General features: G+C 40.7%; 1 protein-coding gene across 5 annotated transcripts in view; it reads right to left on the bottom strand.

Annotated features, from left to right (window-relative positions):
• The window catches only part of LOC143036959 (uncharacterized), a 33,539-nt gene extending 21,857 nt beyond the window's left edge, over window positions 1–11,682 (bottom strand). For all 5 annotated transcript variants that reach the window (XR_012967442.1, XR_012967440.1, XR_012967441.1 and 2 more), the window contains exons 1-2: window positions 11,475–11,682; window positions 9,323–9,480 (exon numbers count right to left, since the gene is read on the bottom strand). Coding sequence is in view for 2 of the 5 variants with exons in the window: in XM_076205018.1 (XP_076061133.1) it covers window positions 9,323–9,480; window positions 11,475–11,530 (214 nt within the window). In the remaining 3 variants the exon portion in view is untranslated. The remainder of the gene's footprint in view (window positions 1–9,322; window positions 9,481–11,474) is intronic.
• Between the last annotated feature and the right edge of the window lie 8,397 nt (window positions 11,683–20,079).

The raw sequence follows: 20,079 nt of genomic DNA, 5'->3' as shown, positions 1-20,079 counted from the left end.
GGATGTGTTGGCTTTGAGTGAAACTAAGCTGAAAGGGAAGGGCGATTGTAAGTTTGGGAGTGTAAGTGGGAGGTTATCAGGAGTGAAGAGAGAGCGAGGGAGGGAAGGGGTGGCTATACTAGTAAGTGAAGAGATAGGTAAACGTGTAGTGGAGTGGAAGGAGGTTTCCTCAAGGATAATGTGGATGAAGGTGAAACTGGGAAAGGAGATGTGGGTTTTTGTAAGTGCATATGGGCCTGGCAGTGAGAAGAGTGTAGAAGAAAGGGAGGCCTTTTGGATAGATTTAAATGAGTGCAAGAGGAAGCTGAAGGAGGAGTGGGAGGGAGTGAAGGATAGAGTAGAGGTAGGTGTGGAGGAATGGGGATGGTTCAAGGAGGGAGTCACAAAGTGTGCAAAGATGGTGTGTGGAACAAGAAGGACAGGAGGAAATAGAAGGAAGGGTAGTGAATGGTGGGATGAGGAAATGAAGAAGGTTGTAGAAGAGAAGAAGCGAGTTTACACAGATTGGTTACAAAATAGGACTAGGGAGTCATATGAGACGTACAAAGAAAAGAAAAGAGAAGTAAAGAAAAAGGTAAAGGAGGCAAAGAGGAGAGCAGATGTAAAATGGGGTAGGAGTATGACAGAAAATTTTGAAAGTAATAAAAAGATGTTTTGGAAAGAAATTAAGAGAGGAAGAGGAGGCGAATCAAGTAGAGAAGAAAAGGTAAAAGGTGCGGATTGAGAGATGATAATGGAGGAGAAGGCAGTAAGGGGAAGATGGGCAGAATATTTTAGGGAGTTGCTAAATGTGAAGGAGGATAGGGAGGGAAAGATAGCTGCAGTGGGAAATGCTAAGAAAATGAGAGTGATGAGTGAGGAAAATGGAGGAGAAATAAGGAAGGATGAAGTGAAGGCAGCAGTTAAGATGATGAAAGCAGGTAAGGCACCTGGTCTGGATGGATGCCATGCAGAATGTCTTAAAAAAGGAGGTACAGTGATGGTGGACTGGTTGGTGAGGTTATTTAATGTTTGCTGGAGAGAAGGTAGAGTGCCGGAGGACTGGAGGAGTGCTTGTATAGTTCCACTTTACAAGGGAAAGGGGGACAAGTGTGAATGTAGTAGTTTCAGAGGGATTAGCTTGTTAAGTGTAGTTGGGAAGGCTTATGGGAGGATCTTGACTGAGAAGATTAGGAGAGGAACAGAGGGAGTAATTGGTGAGGAACAGTGTGGATTTAGGACAGGTAGAGGTTGTGTAGATCAGATTTTTGTGGTAAGACAGATATGTGTGAAAGCTATAGGTAAGGGGAAGGATGTTTTTTGGGCCTTTATGGATCTGGAAAAGGCTTACGACAGGGTAGACAGAAAGGCACTGTGGGAGGTTATGCGGATATATGGGATAGGAGGAAAGCTTCTCGGAGCTGTCAAGAGTTTTTATGAGAGTAGTAGAGCTTGTGTCAGGATTAGAAATGGAGAGAGTGAGTGGTTTGAGGTAAAGGTGGGACTTCATCAAGGATGCGTTATGTCACCCTGGCTGTTCAAATTATACATGGATGGGGTAGTGCGAGAGGTAAATGCAAGGGTAGTGGGTCAGGGATTGGAGATGGTTAAAGAAAATGGAGAAAAGTGGGAGGTGAGCCAGCTGTTGTTTGTGGACGACACTGCGCTTGTGGCAGGATCGGAGGAGGGATTGAGGAAGTTGGTGACAGAGTTTGGGAGAGTGTGTGATAGAAGAAAGCTGAAGATAAATGTGGGTAAAAGTAAGGTGATGAGATGTACAAGGGGTGAAAGTGGCAGTAATCTGGAAGTGAACATTAAGGGAGAGCGACTGGAGGAAGTGGATAGTTTTAGATACTTGGGTGCAAATGTGGCAGGAAAAGGTGGAGTGAAGGTGGAGGTAGAATGTAGATTGAGAGAAGCGAGTAAATGCCTTGGTGGATTAAAAAGTGTAATGAGGAATAGAAATTTGGGAATGGATGCTAAGAGGAGACTGTATGAAGGAGTGATTGTGCCAACAGCACTGTATGGAGCAGAAACATGGAACATAAGAGAAGAAGAGAGAAGGAGTTTGAATGTGTTTGAGATGAGGTGTCTGAGAAGTATGATGGGGGTTACTAGGCTAGATAGAGTGAGAAATGAGGAGGTGAGGAGGAGAACAGGGGTGGAAAGGGAGTTGGGAGATAGGGTTGATGAAAGAGTATTAGGATGGTTTGGACACATGGAAAGAATGAGTGAAGAAAGACTAGCAAGGGAGGTATGGAAGGCAGATGTCGAGGGAGTGAACATGAGGGGACGTCCTAGGATGAGATGGATGGATGGGGTGAAGGGGGCTTTGGGGAAGAGGGGAATGTCTGTTGAGGAAGGACGGGAGAGGACAGAAGACAGGGGTGAATGGAGAATGGTTGTATATGGAAGATGTTGTGATGCATGAGGTGGAATGGACGGGGGGATGGGGGGTGAGGTAGTGTGTGTGAGCAAAATTTTGACGCAGCCCGAAGGGATTTCTCCCCGTCCTCTCCTTTATATGGGGGGGGCAGAGAGGGGGGGGGTTGCCTATTAAATGAAGCGGCCTTGCTGTGGATGTGTTGTGTCTTGCGACACTGCTTCTGACCCAGGGCAGTGGACAGGGTGCAGGGATGACCCGTCATCTAGGAGGTGCTAAGATGGGAGGGAGGGTGGAGGGGTGTGGATTGTATTCAGGGATGGAATGGGTGGGAATGATTTTATGTCTTTTCCTTTTTGGCTACCTCCCTAGTAAGGGGGAAAAAGCCTTGGTATATGTATGTACTTTATCTGCCAGGCTCGGGACCAGTTTAGTTGCTGCTTTATGTATTCTATCTTGCATATATCCTTCATTATGTGTGGGGACCATGCAACTGACACATATTCCAGTCTTGGATGGACCAGGGTTTTGATTACTTTTTTCATCACCTCTTTATCTGTATGGTAAAAAGCCGCTTTAATCTTCTGCAGTAGTCCATATGTCTCAACCACAATCCTACTGATATGACTGTCAGGTGACAGGTTGTCTTTTATCAACTTGCCCTAATCTTTCTCATCTTTTGCTTCTGTAATGGGTTCACTTTCAAAGGAACAGTTAAGGATTGTCTTTTGCAACTATTGCCCATTTTCAGTCCTTTGCATTTTTTAGTACTGAACTTCATTTCCCATTCTTGGCTCCATGCAAGAATGGAGTCTAGATCTTTTTGCAATAGTCTACAGTTTTCTTTGTTTTTCACTCTTCTCATGATTTTTGCATCATCTGCAAACATGTTGACATAGCTTGTTGTGCCTTTCATTATGTCATTGACATTGACAAGAAACATTATTGGTGCAAGCACTGAACCTTGTGGAACTTTGCTCATTAATGCTCTCCATCTTGACATTTTATCCTTTACTAAGGACCTCATGTATAATCTCTTCAAAAAATCTTTCATCCATTCCAGTAGTTTGCCTCAGTCCTCTAGTTTCCACATAAGTTGACTGTGAGGTACTTTATCAAAAGCCTTCTTTAGGGCGAGGTACACACAATCACCCACACCTCTCTCCTGCAGAAAATCAACCATTCTTAAGTAAAAGCTTAAAAAGGTTCAACATGAATGACCTTCCAGATCTGAAGCCAAACTGCCAGAATCTTCATTTCTTCAAGATATTTGATCCATTGATCTTTCACAATCCTTTCACATAATTCTACTATTGTGCTGGTCAGTGATACCGTACCAGCCTATAATTTAGTGGTGTCTCCTTACTTCCATCTTTGTGAATTGGTGCCACATTTGCCCTTTTCCAATCAAGTGGCATTTTGACTTCTCTCAGTGAACATATAACAAGACTGAATTTTGTCTGCTTGTTGTTCTCCACATTCTTTAAGAATCAAGTTTGAGATCCCGTCAGGTCCTGAAGCTTGTGTTACATCCAGTGATCCCAAAAGATTGAGCACTTCCCTTCTAAACCTGAATTTTTGTTCCCTTCACTTTCCTCCAAAAAATTGCTCTTTTGTGAAAACCAACTAGAAACTTTCATTCATTATTCCTACCTGAGCCGAGGCCTCTTCAAAGACTTCACCACTCACTTTTAACTTGGTGATTATTTCCGTTTCTCAATTTAGCATTTATGATGATGATGATTTGGTTTCATGTTTCAAAACTGGCCCCCCATCAGGAGGTTAGGATGGTGCCCTTTTACAGAGGACTTTTGTAGCATGGAATTTATTGAACCATAGCCTTGGTTCAATTCACCAGTGGCAAGGTTTGAACCACTGTCACCTCAACCTACACCACAAGTAGCGATGCCCTAACCCACTCAGTTTTGGTTCATCTTTACATTTATCTACTAGACTTTCAAAACCAGTTTCTTTTTGCGAATTCTTTTATAGTAATTTTTATCTTGTTTGTAAGCTTCTTTTGTTTTGTTGCTTCTTCTCTTCCTCCATTTTCCTTAAGCCATGTCCCTGGCCTTTTTTGCAATCTCGCACATTCTGTTAAACCAGCCATGTTTCTGCTTCTTCCTTCCATTAATCTTTGGCACATGTTTGTTCACTCCCAGGTTATAAATGTCAAGAAAGATTTCCCATTTCCTCTTTATTTGTGTGGTATACATGAATTCCTCCCAATGTGCTTCTTCAAACAAGGGTTGTGTATTTACCTAGTTGTATTTACCTAGTTGTATTTTACGGGAAAGGGAGCTATGCTCGTGAGGTCCCGTCTTCATATCTCATTTTATCTAAACTATTTTTAAATTCATGTATTGTTTTTGCACACACCACTTTCTCATCTAACTTGTTCCAACTGTCTATTGCTCTGTGAGGAAAGCTGTTCTTTTTCAAATCTCTTCTATAGTTGTCTTTTTTTATTTTCTTTCCGTGTCCTCTTGTATTTCTGTCATCCCATTTTATCAGATTCTCTCTATCAGTAATTTCTATGCCTTTCATGATTCTGTAAATAGCTATCAAATCTCCTCTCTCTCTTCTTTGCTCTAGTGTCTGTAGTTTAAGTTTTTGTAGTCTCTCTTCATATGATAGTTTTGAGAGTGTTGGTGCCAGTTTAGTAATTGCTCTTTGTATTCTTTCAAGTTTTTTTATACATTTTTTTGTACTTGGTGACCATATCGTTGCTGCATATTCCAATCTTGGTCTTATCAGGGTGATTAGGATTTTCCTCACCATTTCTTCATCCAGGTATGTAAATGCCACTTTGATTGTTCTTATTAAATTATAAGTTTCTCCAAAAATCTTATTTATATGTTTCTCAGGTGACATATTATTCATAACAATGACTCCCAGGTCCCTCTCATTTTCTACTCTTTTTATTCCTTCTTCTCCCAAATTATATGATCCTGTTATTCTGTTTTTGCTTTTTCCAAATTCCATTATACTACACTTTTTTGTATTGAACTCCATCTCCCACTTCCTACTCCATTCTTGTACTTTATTTAGATCTCTCTGTAGTGATTCACAATCCTCTTCAGTTTTCACTCTTTTCAGTAATTTTGCATCATCTGCAAAGAAGCTCATATAGCTTTCAATTCCTTCATCCATATCATTAATATATATAGCAAACATTATTGGGGCCAGAACTGTTCCCTGCGGGACACCGCTTATTACTTCATTCCATTTTGAGTGCTGATCTCTTATCACTACTCTCATTTTTCTTTCTTGCAAAAAGTCTTCCATCCAATTTAGCAGTTTACCTTGTATTCCTCCTTCATATTCTAATTTCTTAAGCAACTTCTTATGTGGTACTTTGTCAAAAGCTTTTTTTAGGTCTAGAAATGCACAATCAGCCCATCCATCTCTTTCTTGTATTATATCTATTAGTCTTGAATAGAAACATATTAAATTGGTGACGCATGACCGTCCTTGTCTGAATCCAAATTGCCTTGGATTTAGTACGTTGTTTTTTTCCAAGTATTTTACCCATCTACTTTTGATAATTCTTTCACATATTTTTGCTATTGTACTTGTTAGAGAGACTGGTCTATAGTTGGTAGGTTCTTCTTTATTTCCTCCTTTATATATAGGTACTATATTTGCTTTTTTCCAATCTTCTGGAACTTTTCCTTCTTTTAAGGAACTGCTTATTATGCTATGTATTTTGTCTGCCAGTTCATTCCTACATTCTTTCAGAATCCAGTTTGCTATTTCATCTGGCCCATGCGATTTTCTGACATCAAAATTACCCAAGTGTGTCAATATTTCATTCTTCGTTACTTCTATTTCTTCCATAGGGGGGACTTTTTCCTTCCACTCAATCTCTTCAGGTTGTATATTTTCCCTTGTAAACACTGATTTAAAATATTTGTTCATAATTTCTGCCATTTCCATTTCCTCAGTGTATTCAACTCCTCCTTGTCTTAATTTCTCCAAGTCTTGTTTGTTTTTCAGTTTATTGTTTACAAATCTGTAGAATAGTTTTGGTTGATCTTTACACTTTTCTATAACATCTTTTTCATATTTTCTTTTTTCCTCTCTGCACTTTTGTACATATTCATTTCTATAACCAGTATATATTTTCCATTTTTCAGGTCTTCTGTCTTTTTTCCATCCGGTCCAGGCTTTGTCTCTTTTGTCTTTTAACTCCCTACAACTTTTGTTGTACCAGCATTTTACATATTCTTTTTCTTGTTTTTGTCTTGGGACATACTTTTCCACTCCTTCTTTGTAAATTTTTGTCAAAATATTCCATTTCTCTTCCACTGATGTTTCTTCTTTGTATATTTCTTCCCAGTTTTCTTGTTGGAAGAATTCTCTTATTTTATCAAAGTTTGTTTTTTCATACATCATTCTTCCTTTTCTATATTGTTCATTTCTTTTCATATATTTTTCTTCATTAAGTTCCAGTTCAATCAATATGTGGTCACTTTTACCTATTGGTGTTTTATATTCAATCTTGTCCACTATTCTAGGTTCAGATGTAATTATTAAGTCTAGCCTCGATGGTTCTTCTTCATTTCTATACCTAGTGTTCTCTTGTATCCATTGTGTCATTGAATGGTCAGTAATCATCTCAAGTAGAGCAATTTCCCCATGAGTCATCACCACTCTTTACTGTCATTTCTTCCCAGCAGATTTCTTTGCAATTAAAGTCGCCCATCATAACTATTCTTCCTCCGTCTTCCATTATTTTAGTTAATGCTATCTTTGTGTCCTCTAACATACTTTTATGTTCACTCTCCTCCCATGAGGCTGTTTTCGGAGGCACATAATTGATCACAAATTTTCTGCTCTTCTTATCTCGGTCTTCCACTTCTATCATAATCATCTCTACTGTATTCTTTCCATATATGACACCTTTCACGTTTATATCCTTCTTTGTCAGGAACATAACTCCACCCCCTTGCTTTTTCTCTCTGTTTCTAATCCAATAATTGTATGTATCATGTCCTACACTGTTGGGTGGTAGTGGGCCTTTTAATTTTGTTTCTACAATTCCCATTATGTCCGGTTCTTTTTCTTTCAAATAATCATTCAGTTCATTCAATCCTGTTATCAATCCATCTATATTTGTGTAAGACACTCTTAGTTTTCTGCCACTTCCATTGTGTTCTCTGTTTCCCTTATGTTTTTCTTTAGTATGTCGAACTGCTTTATTTTCATGTTCACTACTCTCCAATAGAATCTCTCTTTCTCTGACTCCGTTCTGTTCCTCGTTTTTTGCCTTAGCTTCAATTCTTTTCTGCTTTTCTGCCTCTCTTTCCTCCTTATTCATTTCTCTTTTTATCCATACCTTTTTATATTGATCATTTGTTGCTAGTTTCCCTGTCTTGGATAGAATTTTCTCTGCCGTTGTTTGTGACCTGAATTTAATCTTAATTGGTCTGGTCTTATCTGTACTATATTTTCCGAGTCTGAATTTTTCCTCAATTTCCTTTATAATTTCTGGTTCATCTTCCTGGACTAATTTTAATAAACTGCTTACCCTTTCATTTTCCTCCTTGATTCTTGCGGTTCTATCTGGGTTATGTTTCTCTTCCATTCCTAATATAATTATACATTTCTTTTTGTCAGCTAATTCTCTTACTATATTCTCCTTCTGTCTCATCACTTTAATAACTGAGTCTTCATTATGTTCTTTCAATTGCTGTTTGACTATGTCAGTGAATGAAACCTATTTCCCTTCTTGAGTTAGTCTCCAATTTTTAGCTTCGGTAGCGAGTGTCTCTTTGGTTTCAGTACTATTCGGCTTCAATTTCTCATTCTCCTCCGGTACCTTTCCTCAGTGTCTGTTTAGGTCCTCTACTTCTTCAGTTAAGTTTCTGTTAGCCTTCTCTCCAGTTGTTCCAATCTTTCAATTCTCTGGAAGATGGAGTCTACCTTACCTAACTTACGTTCCAAGTCCTCGATCACCTTATCAACTCTCTCCTCTAGTCTTATCAGTCGGGGGGGGTTGTGTCCCCCCCACCCTCTTTAAATCCCTGGAACATATTCTCGTCACTTTCTACTGTATTTCTCCTCTCTATACTTCTAATCTTTACATTTTTATTTGCCATTTCGTCATCCGGTGGTCGTTTCATGTTGACCTTACGCCCGTCTGCCTGGGCCAAGTCCTCCACATCCTCATTTCCTTCCATTTCCCCAGCAATCCCTCCCCTTCTCCTCTTTTCCTACTTACCTACTGCCTCACGAGCAATTTCCCCCCCCCCTGCAAATACAAAAAGGCACTTCTCTTTGCGTTGGTATCCACAATCTGCACTTTTCTTCAGAGCGTTCGTCAAGCCGTCCGTTCGTTGAAAGTGTGTGTGTGTGTGTGTGGGGGGGGGTTATCATAGAATGAAGCCATGGAGTAAACCTGCTCCCTGCTGTGAAGTTGCTGTATTTTGCTGCATTGCCTCTGACCCGAGCAATTATGGTGATGGTAGTGACAAACATTCATTCATGAGGAGCTACAATGGGAAGGACTACACAATGAATACATTTCACACGCGTGTAGCATAGGTGTAGGATGGGTGTATACTTTGACTCAGTTACTCGCTTCATATAGGGGAAAAGGCCTTTTGGTATTTGATTAGTGTGTGTGTATATATATATATATATATATATACATATATTCAAGATATATTTGTTATATTTCACCATGAAATCCTGGTATTATTGTTGGAACAGTATTATAAGTAGAATACAAAAGTTAAGATGATTGTGAAAATCATTGTAATAAGGTACTTTTTTGGGGTGAATGATAAAGAATGAGATGTGTTGTAGAGTAAAAATGTGATGTAATAGGCAAAAACTAATGTGCTTTGAGTTCAGTGCCTCTATGCCTCTAAACTAGTAGAAAGCAAGTCTTGGATACAAGTCTGAAAAGACTGTGTTAGCCTGTACAATCTATTCCCACATGAGAGAACTTACCAGAGCATAACTGACAGTCATCTAAGAAATCAATGTCTTCCTCTATCCAACACTGATACTGGTTCTCAATCTTAGCAAGAATTGCCTCCTTCCTTTCAGCAGGAGTTAGGGCATCCTGGGAGACTGATTCCTCTAGTACAATTTCCAAGAATGTTAGGCTGTTGAAGAACCAGGAGTTTTAGGTCATACATAAATAACATTTTTAACCACATAAATACATAACATAATTCAAACACCTACTTCTAAGCAAGTATTATCACATAGTGTCCAATTTCAAAGTATATATGCTTTCATTTACCAAGCATATCTTTTCTCACAGAAGATTCTTATATCCCATCCCTAAACAGTGAAACATGATATATTAATAACTACATGGTGAGATAGTCAGGACTTCTGGGAATCTTGGGAAACATTATCATCGATGGATGTTTATTTGACAAAAACTGACAGCAGCTACTATCTCCAAACTTTAGGGAGTGTTTTAGGTAGAAGAATGCCACCACATTTCTATGTGTATTGTAGAAGGCAAATAAATGGGATTGAGTGAAGAGACTTGGGCTCAACTCTTATCTTGTGCCGGGAGGGAGGACTCCTAATGGAGCCATAGTAGGTGGGTCATTAAATGTGAATAGATGTAGTACAGATAAGAGTAAAAGGGAAGAACAAGAAGAAATTTCATTGGGCCACATAAATTCATTATCCATTTACAACCACTCTCCACTCACACCTATCCCTTGCCCTATCCTTTCCCTGCTTAAAAGACATTCCTGTTGTAACCAAGGCCCCCTTCACTCTATCCATCAACCCTGTCTACTTGGAATCTCACATACATATAAATATATATATATATATATATATATATATATATATATATATATATATATATATACGCAATGAGGAAACAGTGGGTGCAAAAACTATACATGACTTTAAGAAAAAACTGGATGCAGAAAGATATAATGGCGGGTCACTATGAGCATAGCTCTCTTCCCACAAAATACAACTAGGTAAATACACACATACACACAAGGGGTTTACTGAAGTATCTACTGCAGTAGCTTCACAAATTTTGAATAGTCCACTATTGTCAATGTATAACAATTAGTCTTTGATACAAAGGTTGATAGCATCATCTAGTCATAATTGAAAAACAGGTTTTACATGATGTTTGAATAATCTGGGTGAAGTAGATCAAAGAAAGGTTTGACTGAATAATTTCGTCCAGAACAGGTGATGCTATCACACTGGTAGAATATTTTCTGGGACAAAATCAATGCCATGTCTATTTTTATACCACGGGACCAATGACTGATACCTGACAGTTGTGGTTTTGCAAAAGGGACAATGCAGCTGCTCACTTTAAAACCTGTCTACCTCATCACCTCTATCAGTAGGTGCAGCCCCTATGGCTGACACTCTGTCTCTAGACTAGGCCCAAGATCTCTATCAGTTTCTTTGAAACATTGCCAGCCCCGGAGAGGATTAAGACCCTACTGGCAACCAGCCTAGGCCATGAGGGTCCAAAAATCTTCAACGCCCTCCCAAAGGAGGTGAGAGAGAAAACTAAATGCTCGGTGGACAGCTTCAAACATGCACTGGACAGGTTCCTGCGGAAGGTGCCAGACGAGCCTCCAGTGCCAGGCTACACTGCCATAAGTAGGTTCTCTCAAAACACACTACCAGACCAACTGACCCTCGCAAGGAAGAACAACAGGACTGGCAGCAGCGGTAGTCCACTACGGCTGTGAGGATCGACCTCAGAACTTCACTAAGTAAACTAAGTAAGTAAGCATGAGGACCACAATGTAAATAAGTTCACATGCTTTTTTTATGTTATCCTCGGCAATTTTAATTGTAATTTCGAACATGTATTTTTTCTTTATCTGTATTTGAATTTGATGTATATGGTTTATTGCAAAACAAACTTATTATTGTTATCATGACCAATAATTAGCCTATAATAATGAAATGATAACACAGACAACAATCCCAAATTTCTTCCAATGGAGGCCTTGAGGGCTACTGTCAGGCACTGTGGAGCTGTTTTTAACTTCGTCATAATTGAGGCAACAATAATTATTAACATTTTCACTCTAATCATCTGATCACATAAAAAGATGAGTAACATTTCAAACAGCAAGTGATAGCCTACCCACAAAAAAACATTAGGACCATCAGCATACTTCTTGAATTGCAATATTCAATCATTGTTTTATGGTTATGTAACGGTGTTCACAAGTTACTGTTTTTTTCTATATAAATTCCTGCTTTTTCTGAAATGAAAACTATTTGGACGATTTTTTTCTCATCGTGATAGTTATTGTTTACATTCCAAGTTCTCTTTGACGCATGCGGACTCATGTTTACATTGTCAGGAGAGAAACGAGCTAATAAGCTTTATACACACATACATATTGAAGTATGGAAGACAAATGAGTGGAAGGGTGGTGAGTTAAACACAAAGAAAAAAAAAAAACTCCAACTGTTCTTTGAGTTTAACTCACCACCCTTCCACACACATACATATACCAAAGGCTTTTGCACCCTTACACGGAGGTTAGCCAAAAAAGAAAAAGGCATAGAAACCACTCCTACCTACTCCATTCCCTACATATTCCACTCCCCTCCACCCCCCTCCCTCTCTCTCATCTTGGCACCTCCTGGATGAAGGGTCATCCCTGCATCCTGTCCACTGCCCTGGGTCAGAAGCAGTGTCGCAAGACACGGCACATCCACAGCAAGGCCGCTTCATAAATTCGGCGACCCCCCTCTCCGTTCCCTCATACAGAAAAGGAGAAGACGGGGAGAAATCCCTTCGGGCTGCGTCAAATATTTTCTCATACATACTTCCTCACCCCCCATCCCCCACCCACTCCCCTTCATGCATCACAGCATCATCCATACACAACCCTTCTCCATTCACCCCTATCTTCTGTCCTCTCCCGTCCTTCCTCAACAGACATTCCTCTCTTTAGTAATGCCCCTTTCACCCCATCTATTTATTTCATCCTAGGACACCCCCTCATATTCACTCCTTCCACCTCTACCTTCCACACCTCTTTTACTAATCTTTCTTCACTCATTTTTCCCATGTGTCCAAACCATCCTAATACTCTTTCATCAACCCTATCTCCCAGCTCCCTTTCCACCCCTGTTCTCCTCCTCACCTCCTCGTTTCTCACTCTGTCTAGCCTAGTAACCCCTATCATACTTCTCAGACATTTCATCTCAAACACATTCAAACTCCTTCACTCTTCCTCTCTTATGTTCCATGTTTCTGCCCCGTACAGTACTGTTGGCACAATCACTCCATATAGCCTCCTCTTAGCATCCATTCTCAGATGTCTATTTCTCATTACACTTTTTAATCCACCAAGGCATTTACTCGCTTCTCTCAATCTACATTCTACCTCCACCCCCACTCCTCCCTTTGCTGCCACATTCGCACCCAAGTATCTAAAACCATCCACCTCCTCTAGTCTCTCACCCTTAATGCTCACTTCCAGCCTGTTGTCACTCTCTCCCCTTGTACATCTCATCACCTTACTTTTACCCACATTTATCTTCAGCTTCCTTCTTTCACACGCCTTCTCAAACTCTGTCACTAACTTCCTCAATCCCTCCTCTGATCCAGCTACAAGCGCAGTGTCGTCAGCAAATAACAACTGGCTCACCTCCCACTTTTCTCCATTTTCTTTAATCATCTCCAATCCCTGACCCACTACCCTTGCATTCACCTCTCGCACCACCCCATCCATGTATAGATTGAACAGCCAGGGTGACATAATGGATCCTTGACAAAGTCCCACCTTTACCTCAAACCGTCCACTCTCTCCATTTCTAATCCTGACACAAGCTCTACTACTCTCGTAAAAACTCGTGACTATTCTTAACAGCTTTCCTCCTATCCCATATATCTGCAATTCCTCCCACAGTGCCTTCCTGTCTACCCTGTCGTAAGCCTTTTCCAGATCCATAAAAGACCAAAAAAAGCATCCTTACCTTTTCCTATAGCTTTATCACATATCTGTCTTACCACAAAAATCTGATCTATACAACCCCTACCTGTCCTAAATTCACGCTGTTCCTCACCAATTACTCCCTCTGTTCCTCTCCTAATCCTCTCAATCAAGATCCTCCCATAAGCCTTCCCGACTACACTTAACAAGCTGATCCCTCTGAAACTACTACATTCACACTTATCCCCCTTTCCCTTGTAAAGCGGAACTATACAGGCACTCCTCCAGTCCTCCGGCACTCTACCCTCTCTTAAACAAACATTAAATAACCTCACCAGCCAGTCCACCACAACTGTACCTTCTTTCTTCAGACATTCTTCATGGCATCCATCCAACCCAGGTGCCTTACCTGCTCTCATCATCTTGACAGTTGCTTTCACTTCATCTTTCCCTATTTCTCCTCCATTTTCCTCACTCATCATTCTCATTTTCTTATCAATTTCCACTGCAACTACCTTTCCCTCCCTATCCTCCTTCACATTTAGCAACTCCCTAAAATACTCTGCCTACCTTCCTCTCACTGCCTTCTCTTCCATTATCATCTCTCCATCTGCACCTTTTACCTTTTCTTCTCTACTTGATTCGCCTCCTCTTCCTCTTTTAATTTCTTTCCAAAACATCTTTTTATTATTTTAAAAAAATTCTGTCATACTCTTACCCCATTTCACATCTGCTCTCCTCTTTGCTTCCTTTATCTTATGCTTAACTTCCCTTCTCTTTACTTTGTACCTCTCATACGATTCCCTCGTCCTAATTTGTAGCCAATCTATGAATGCCTGCTTCTTCTCTTCTACACCCTTCTTTGCTTCCTCATCCCACCACTCACTACCCTTTTTTCTATTTCCTACCGCCCTCCTTGTTCCACACACCATCTTTGCACACCTTATGACTCCCTCCTTGAACCATCCCCATTCCTCCTCCACTCCTGGTTCTACTCTACCCTTTACTCCCTCTCACTCCTCTCTCAGCTTCTTCTTATACTCATTCTCCTTTTCTTTCTCATTTAAGCAGTTCACTCTAAGTACCTCCCTACCTTCTGTCCTTTTCCTCTTTCTCCACCTATTCTCCACTCTCATTTTACCTTCCACCAGAAAATTATCTGATATTTCCCCACTCTCTCCCCTTAGAACATGTACATCCTTAACTCTTCCTACCATACTCCTGGTCACCACTATATAGTCCATTAACGCTCTATCTGCCACCCTTCCATCCACCACCCACTCCCATGTGTACTTATGCTTGACTTTCTTCCGAAACACTGTATTGCTACCATTAACTCTCTTTCAAGACACATCTCCATCATCATTTCTCCACTACGATTTTACCTGGAACTCCTTACTTCCCAATTACTTCGTCTATTGGTTCGTTTCCTACCCTAGCATTAAGGTCTCCCAATACAACTACATTGACATTTCTCCCTAATCCCTCTATGCATTCATTTATATCTACCCAAAAAGCCTCCCTTTCCTCTATGCTCTTCTCACTACCCGGCCCATGCACACTTACAAAAACCCACATCTCCTTTCCCAGGTTCGCCTTCACCCACACCAACCTTGATGAAACCTCCTTCCATTCCACTACACGCTTACTTATCTCTTCACTTACTAGTATAGCCACCCCTTCTCTCCCTCGTCCCCTCTTCACTCCTGAGTACCTCCCAGCTACACTCCCAAACTCACACTCGCCCTTCCCTTTCATTTTATTTTCACTCAAAGCAAGCACATCCATCTTTCTTCTCGTAAACATACTACCTATCTCTTCCCCTTTACTCTCATCTGTACCACATCCACGCGCATTAAAAGACCCAAACCTTAGGATACTGGTTGGAAAACTCTCAGACCCTCTTATGCCTTTAGTTTTTTAGGAATGTCCCCTTTGGGGCTACAGGTAGTAGGACTCCTAATCCCATCCCTCGTCCCGTTTTTTGTCGCGTTTTACGACTCAAGTGGAAAGACTTGGTGGTAGCATTCTCTTCCCCCACCACAGGGTAGGCAAAAAAAGGAAATGAATACTCAGAGAAATGGTACAGGACAGTAACAAGGGATTGGGGGACAGCATAACGGAGTATAAAAGTGTCATCATTTCTCTATGAACAAAGTTTTCCTCTATCACAGACAAAATGATGTGTGGCTCTGGTCCGTAGGGGCGTCCAATATAGACCCTCAAGTATCAACTGCATGCTACTCTGCCTCAATAACATGCAGCCAATACCCCCAGACGGGGTATAGATATGAATATTTAATTTGACAATTTTTTCATAATAGATACAAAAGAATGTATTGTATACTCCTCATATACATGACGAGTAGTATCGCCCAGTCATATAACCCACTCCCTCACTCACTCACTCACTGTCCGCCGACGGTCAAGCATCATTTCGCTGAACTAAGCGCTCCTCTCAAACTTGCCGACTCAACACTTCGTGCTCGTGTGACCCGCACTGCCAAGCACCAAACGACACACACACACACACGAACACACGCGATCAATCTAGTAGCCACCCAGTACTGACATACGATATTACGTATACTGACGGTCCTCCCCTGGATATATAATTAACATGTATGGTAGTAGACATCAAAACTTAATTAATGCAGTTGCCCCACCCATGTGGGACAACAAACTAACAAGAGATTAATGTTAAGATCACGATTCAAGGCTACTCAAGAACTTGTCCATTCGGCACTTCCGGAGAGGAAAACTCTGACAAGACGCGGAGAGGCGTCGGTTCTTGTGACGTGCCCTAGTGTTAAGACTGTGTAGATCTGTGTATCTAAGTTTCTTAAAGTGTGACAAATAAAGAACAAAACTTAAAAGGTGTATACCAAGTAACCCCTTTCTGGAGATGATGTAACGACCCCGTTACATCTTGTGTGTGCAAGTAACCCCTTTCTGGAGATGATGTAACGACCCCGTTACATCTTGTGTCTGCAAGTAACCCTCGGTGGAGATCATGTAACGATACCGTTACACCCATCCCGTTACATGTTGGTGGCAGCTTTTACCCGCAACCCATCTTCTCCGAAGAGACTACGGTGTCCTATAAAGAAGTGACCAGTACCTTCAAACCCGTCCATTTTCTCCAACTATATTCAAGTACAAACACCACCCGCACGGAACGAAACGCTCTCCACGAACAAGAACTTAGTTCACACTACACAATCCAGGGCAATCGCCACAACCGATTCCACACTACTAAAATCAACAATCTCAAGGTAACATAAATTTCTTCCACTTAATTCCAATATATTCCGTAATAATAACCATACATTACCCATTCAAACCATCCCTGATACTCGCCTTGTCTCCCTTTCCATAACATGCGAGCATAATTCATCCGCCCCAGAGGATTCACACCGGCTGCGCACAGACCCGCGTAACAACCACCTCATCCCCCCAGACAGCATACCCACTTTCCACATCAACCACCCAACCTCTTTCACCGAACGTTGCCTTCGACTACTACAATTGCAACGTCAGCAACACCACCCCCTGCCGGACATTGGCATACCACTCGATTCAGCTCACGGTATCAAGGTAACCATTATACCTTCAGATACCCACGTGCCCAACGCACGTAAACCTTACTCTATTCCATCTCTATATATATATATATATATATATATATATATATATATATATATATATATTAATTCCACATTTATTAAATTTATAAATATTTGGTTTCTCTCCATATATATACTTTATGTACACCTTTTTCTTTTGGTTGTCATACCTTTCTCATAATTTAACCAGTAGCTCTTATAATTATATGTTTCAACACTTAATATATTTTGCCTAATTTTTAAAACAACATATATTTATATATGCAATAACTTTTACTAGATTTGACTATTACATAATATCACATTCATATGCATTCTTCCAGTTAAGTAATTCTTGTTTAAACTATATACATTTATATATACAATAACCTTTAATTGCTTTCACTACGTATTACCCGTTTATATTTAGATAGAACTTATACATTTTTATCAATGTAACCTATTTTACTGCTGTAATTTTTTTTTATGACAACCATAGTTAATTCTATTATAAGTATAATATCACAATAATTAACTCCTTACTATATCATATTATTTCCACATTTTATTATTATTATATGTATATATATATTTTTATGATTTTACATATGTAATCCCGTTATACTGTATAACCGTTGACACCCTATACCCCACCCCTCCCTTATCTAAGCATAACATATTACCCCTTAGTTACTGTATACCAAATATTTCTAATTTAACTATTTTAAACTAGACCACCCATCTCACCTAACTATTAAGTAATACATGCATCTCTAGTTAACCACTAACATGGCAACAGGAACGAGAAGCAAATTCAAAAAAGCGGTAGAAACCATCCTCTCTAAATCTCAAGAGGAAAACCCATCACGCAACTCAAAACTAGACAAAGATGAACCAGATCCTCACCAATTAAATCCACAGGTTGACATTACCACAAAGCCCTTAGACCATAACCGCTCACTTACCTCCGACCACGACGCCCCTAAGGCAGGTACCCCTACAATCCCTCTTTATGAGAATGATATCTTACCCTTTTTTAACCAACCCTCTCAAATATACCCCTTTCACCCCTCACAACTACAACCACCCATTCCTCCCATCCAGCCAAATGTACAAACTACACCTCCTATAAACCATAATCAGTTCAAACCCCATATCCCAACACACAATACCTCCCCTCACATTCAGCCACAGAACCAACCCTCTCAAATAGACCCCTTTCACCCCCCACAACTACAACCACCCATTCCTCCCATCCAGCCAAATATGCAAACTACACCTCCTATAAGCCATAATCAGTTCAACCCCCATATCCCAACACACAATAACCCCCCTCCCATTCAGCCACAGTACCAACCCCACCATCACGCTCCCCATGCCTACCAAAACTTCCCCTTTCCTTCTCCCCATACCCCATCTGGTCAAGCCACCTCCACACCATACCACCAACCACCACCTAACCTTCCTCCAAACCCACAATATTATCCTTACCCACAACCTCAACCAACAATAATTAACAACTATCAAACCATTACCCCCTCACAGAAATCCCAACCTTTTCCCAAGATAGTGGATTATCCATTAATGACTTCTTGACAGCATGTGACCTGTTTTTCTCAAAAAACCAACACTACTCTGACTCAGATAAAATTAATTTGTGCCGTCAGAAAATAGACCCATCTGACATTTGCCGTTCAAAGGCAAGGATGCTAGACAGTTTAGTTGCATGTGGAATCACATATCAAGAATATAAACACCACCTTCTTAATGTCTTTCACAACAAACAATCAAACAACATCACCTTCCTTCTCACTTTCCTCAATAACACTAGAGTCCAACCACATTCCGTTACAAACATTATGGATTTCGTAGCAAACGGAATTAAAGAAGTCAGAGAGGACCTGGAGAATAACTCTCCTTGGATCCACACTGACCAATTTGGTCAAAAGGTCATGACCATAAAACACTTACTAACATTCTTTGAGATAGGTTTCTATCTCTCCCAACTCCCTCCAAAGTGTTTAAAGGAAGCCTCCAAAAGGGAACTAAACACTAGAAACCCTCTAGCTTATACCTATATCTTAGACATCATCAATGCTTGCAATGTATCATTATCCACCCCCCACTATCTCCCCAGACTAAATAGCCTTCAGTCACAGCAGCCCCCTCCCACCAATCAAGGACAACCTTCTAAGTGGTGCTCCTACCATTCATCACCCAGTCACAACACTAGAGACTGCATACAAAAACAACAAATGCAAACACAGGCACCACGCCACCCTATCCCTTGCTCAGTTCATGGTACTACCTCCCATACGGATGCGCAATGCAAGGTGCAATACCAAACCATACAAGCTCCACCCCCCTCCAAACCTCCACTCCTACCTACACCAACACATCCAAACAAATACTGCAGCCTACACAAAACAACAACTCACTCCAACGAAGAGTGTTACCTACAGAAATCACAACCACAACCTCACCAGAGAACTAACAAACCATTCACCACCCCTCGACAAACAGTTCCCTCCCACACGACACGCACAACTCAACACCGATTGGGGGAACGTGTACCAGCCTCACGCACCAAACCACCATAGGAATATCTCATACACAACACAACTACGTCACCCTAAAAGTGACCCTAGATCAACTCACAGTTGACATGATGGTTGATACAGGAACAAACCTGAACATCATCCCAAGAGCTCTCTATGAAGCATTAAATGACCCACCCCAAATTCAATTTTCCAATATGGAAGGACTCCTACTAGAAGGGAGCACCATTTCCCTACACGACACCATAGACTTAAACATAGAAGTCAACAACTTCCAAGTAGGTTTCACACCTTTCCACATAGCTGACGAATGGAGTCTCGATCAACAAGGTATAATAGGATTAAAATAATTGAGGACATGGAAAACTATTATAGACCTAGAGAAAAAAAAAACATCTCCTTCTCAGATGTGAATGATGAGCCAACTGTCCCTGAGACACCCGAATCAGACACACAACCTCTCTCATGTCTCCCTTCCTCAAATACTCCAATTCCAACTAACAGCTATTCCTTCCGACCACCCCCTTATGTCACCTCAAAGGCATTGATATCTAACACAGTCATCATTCCCCCTAGACATTCCATGGATGTCCCACTATACATACCCGGAGCAATCGGACATCAGGACGTCATAA

The sequence above is a fragment of the Oratosquilla oratoria genome, chromosome 21 (assembly GCF_046742065.1).
Source record: "Oratosquilla oratoria isolate Oo_2021 chromosome 21, ASM4674206v1, whole genome shotgun sequence".
In the NCBI taxonomy this organism is placed as follows: domain Eukaryota; kingdom Metazoa; phylum Arthropoda; class Malacostraca; order Stomatopoda; family Squillidae; genus Oratosquilla; species Oratosquilla oratoria.
Note: the sequence above shows the minus strand (reverse complement) of the source record. Positions and strands in the feature narration are given on the sequence as shown.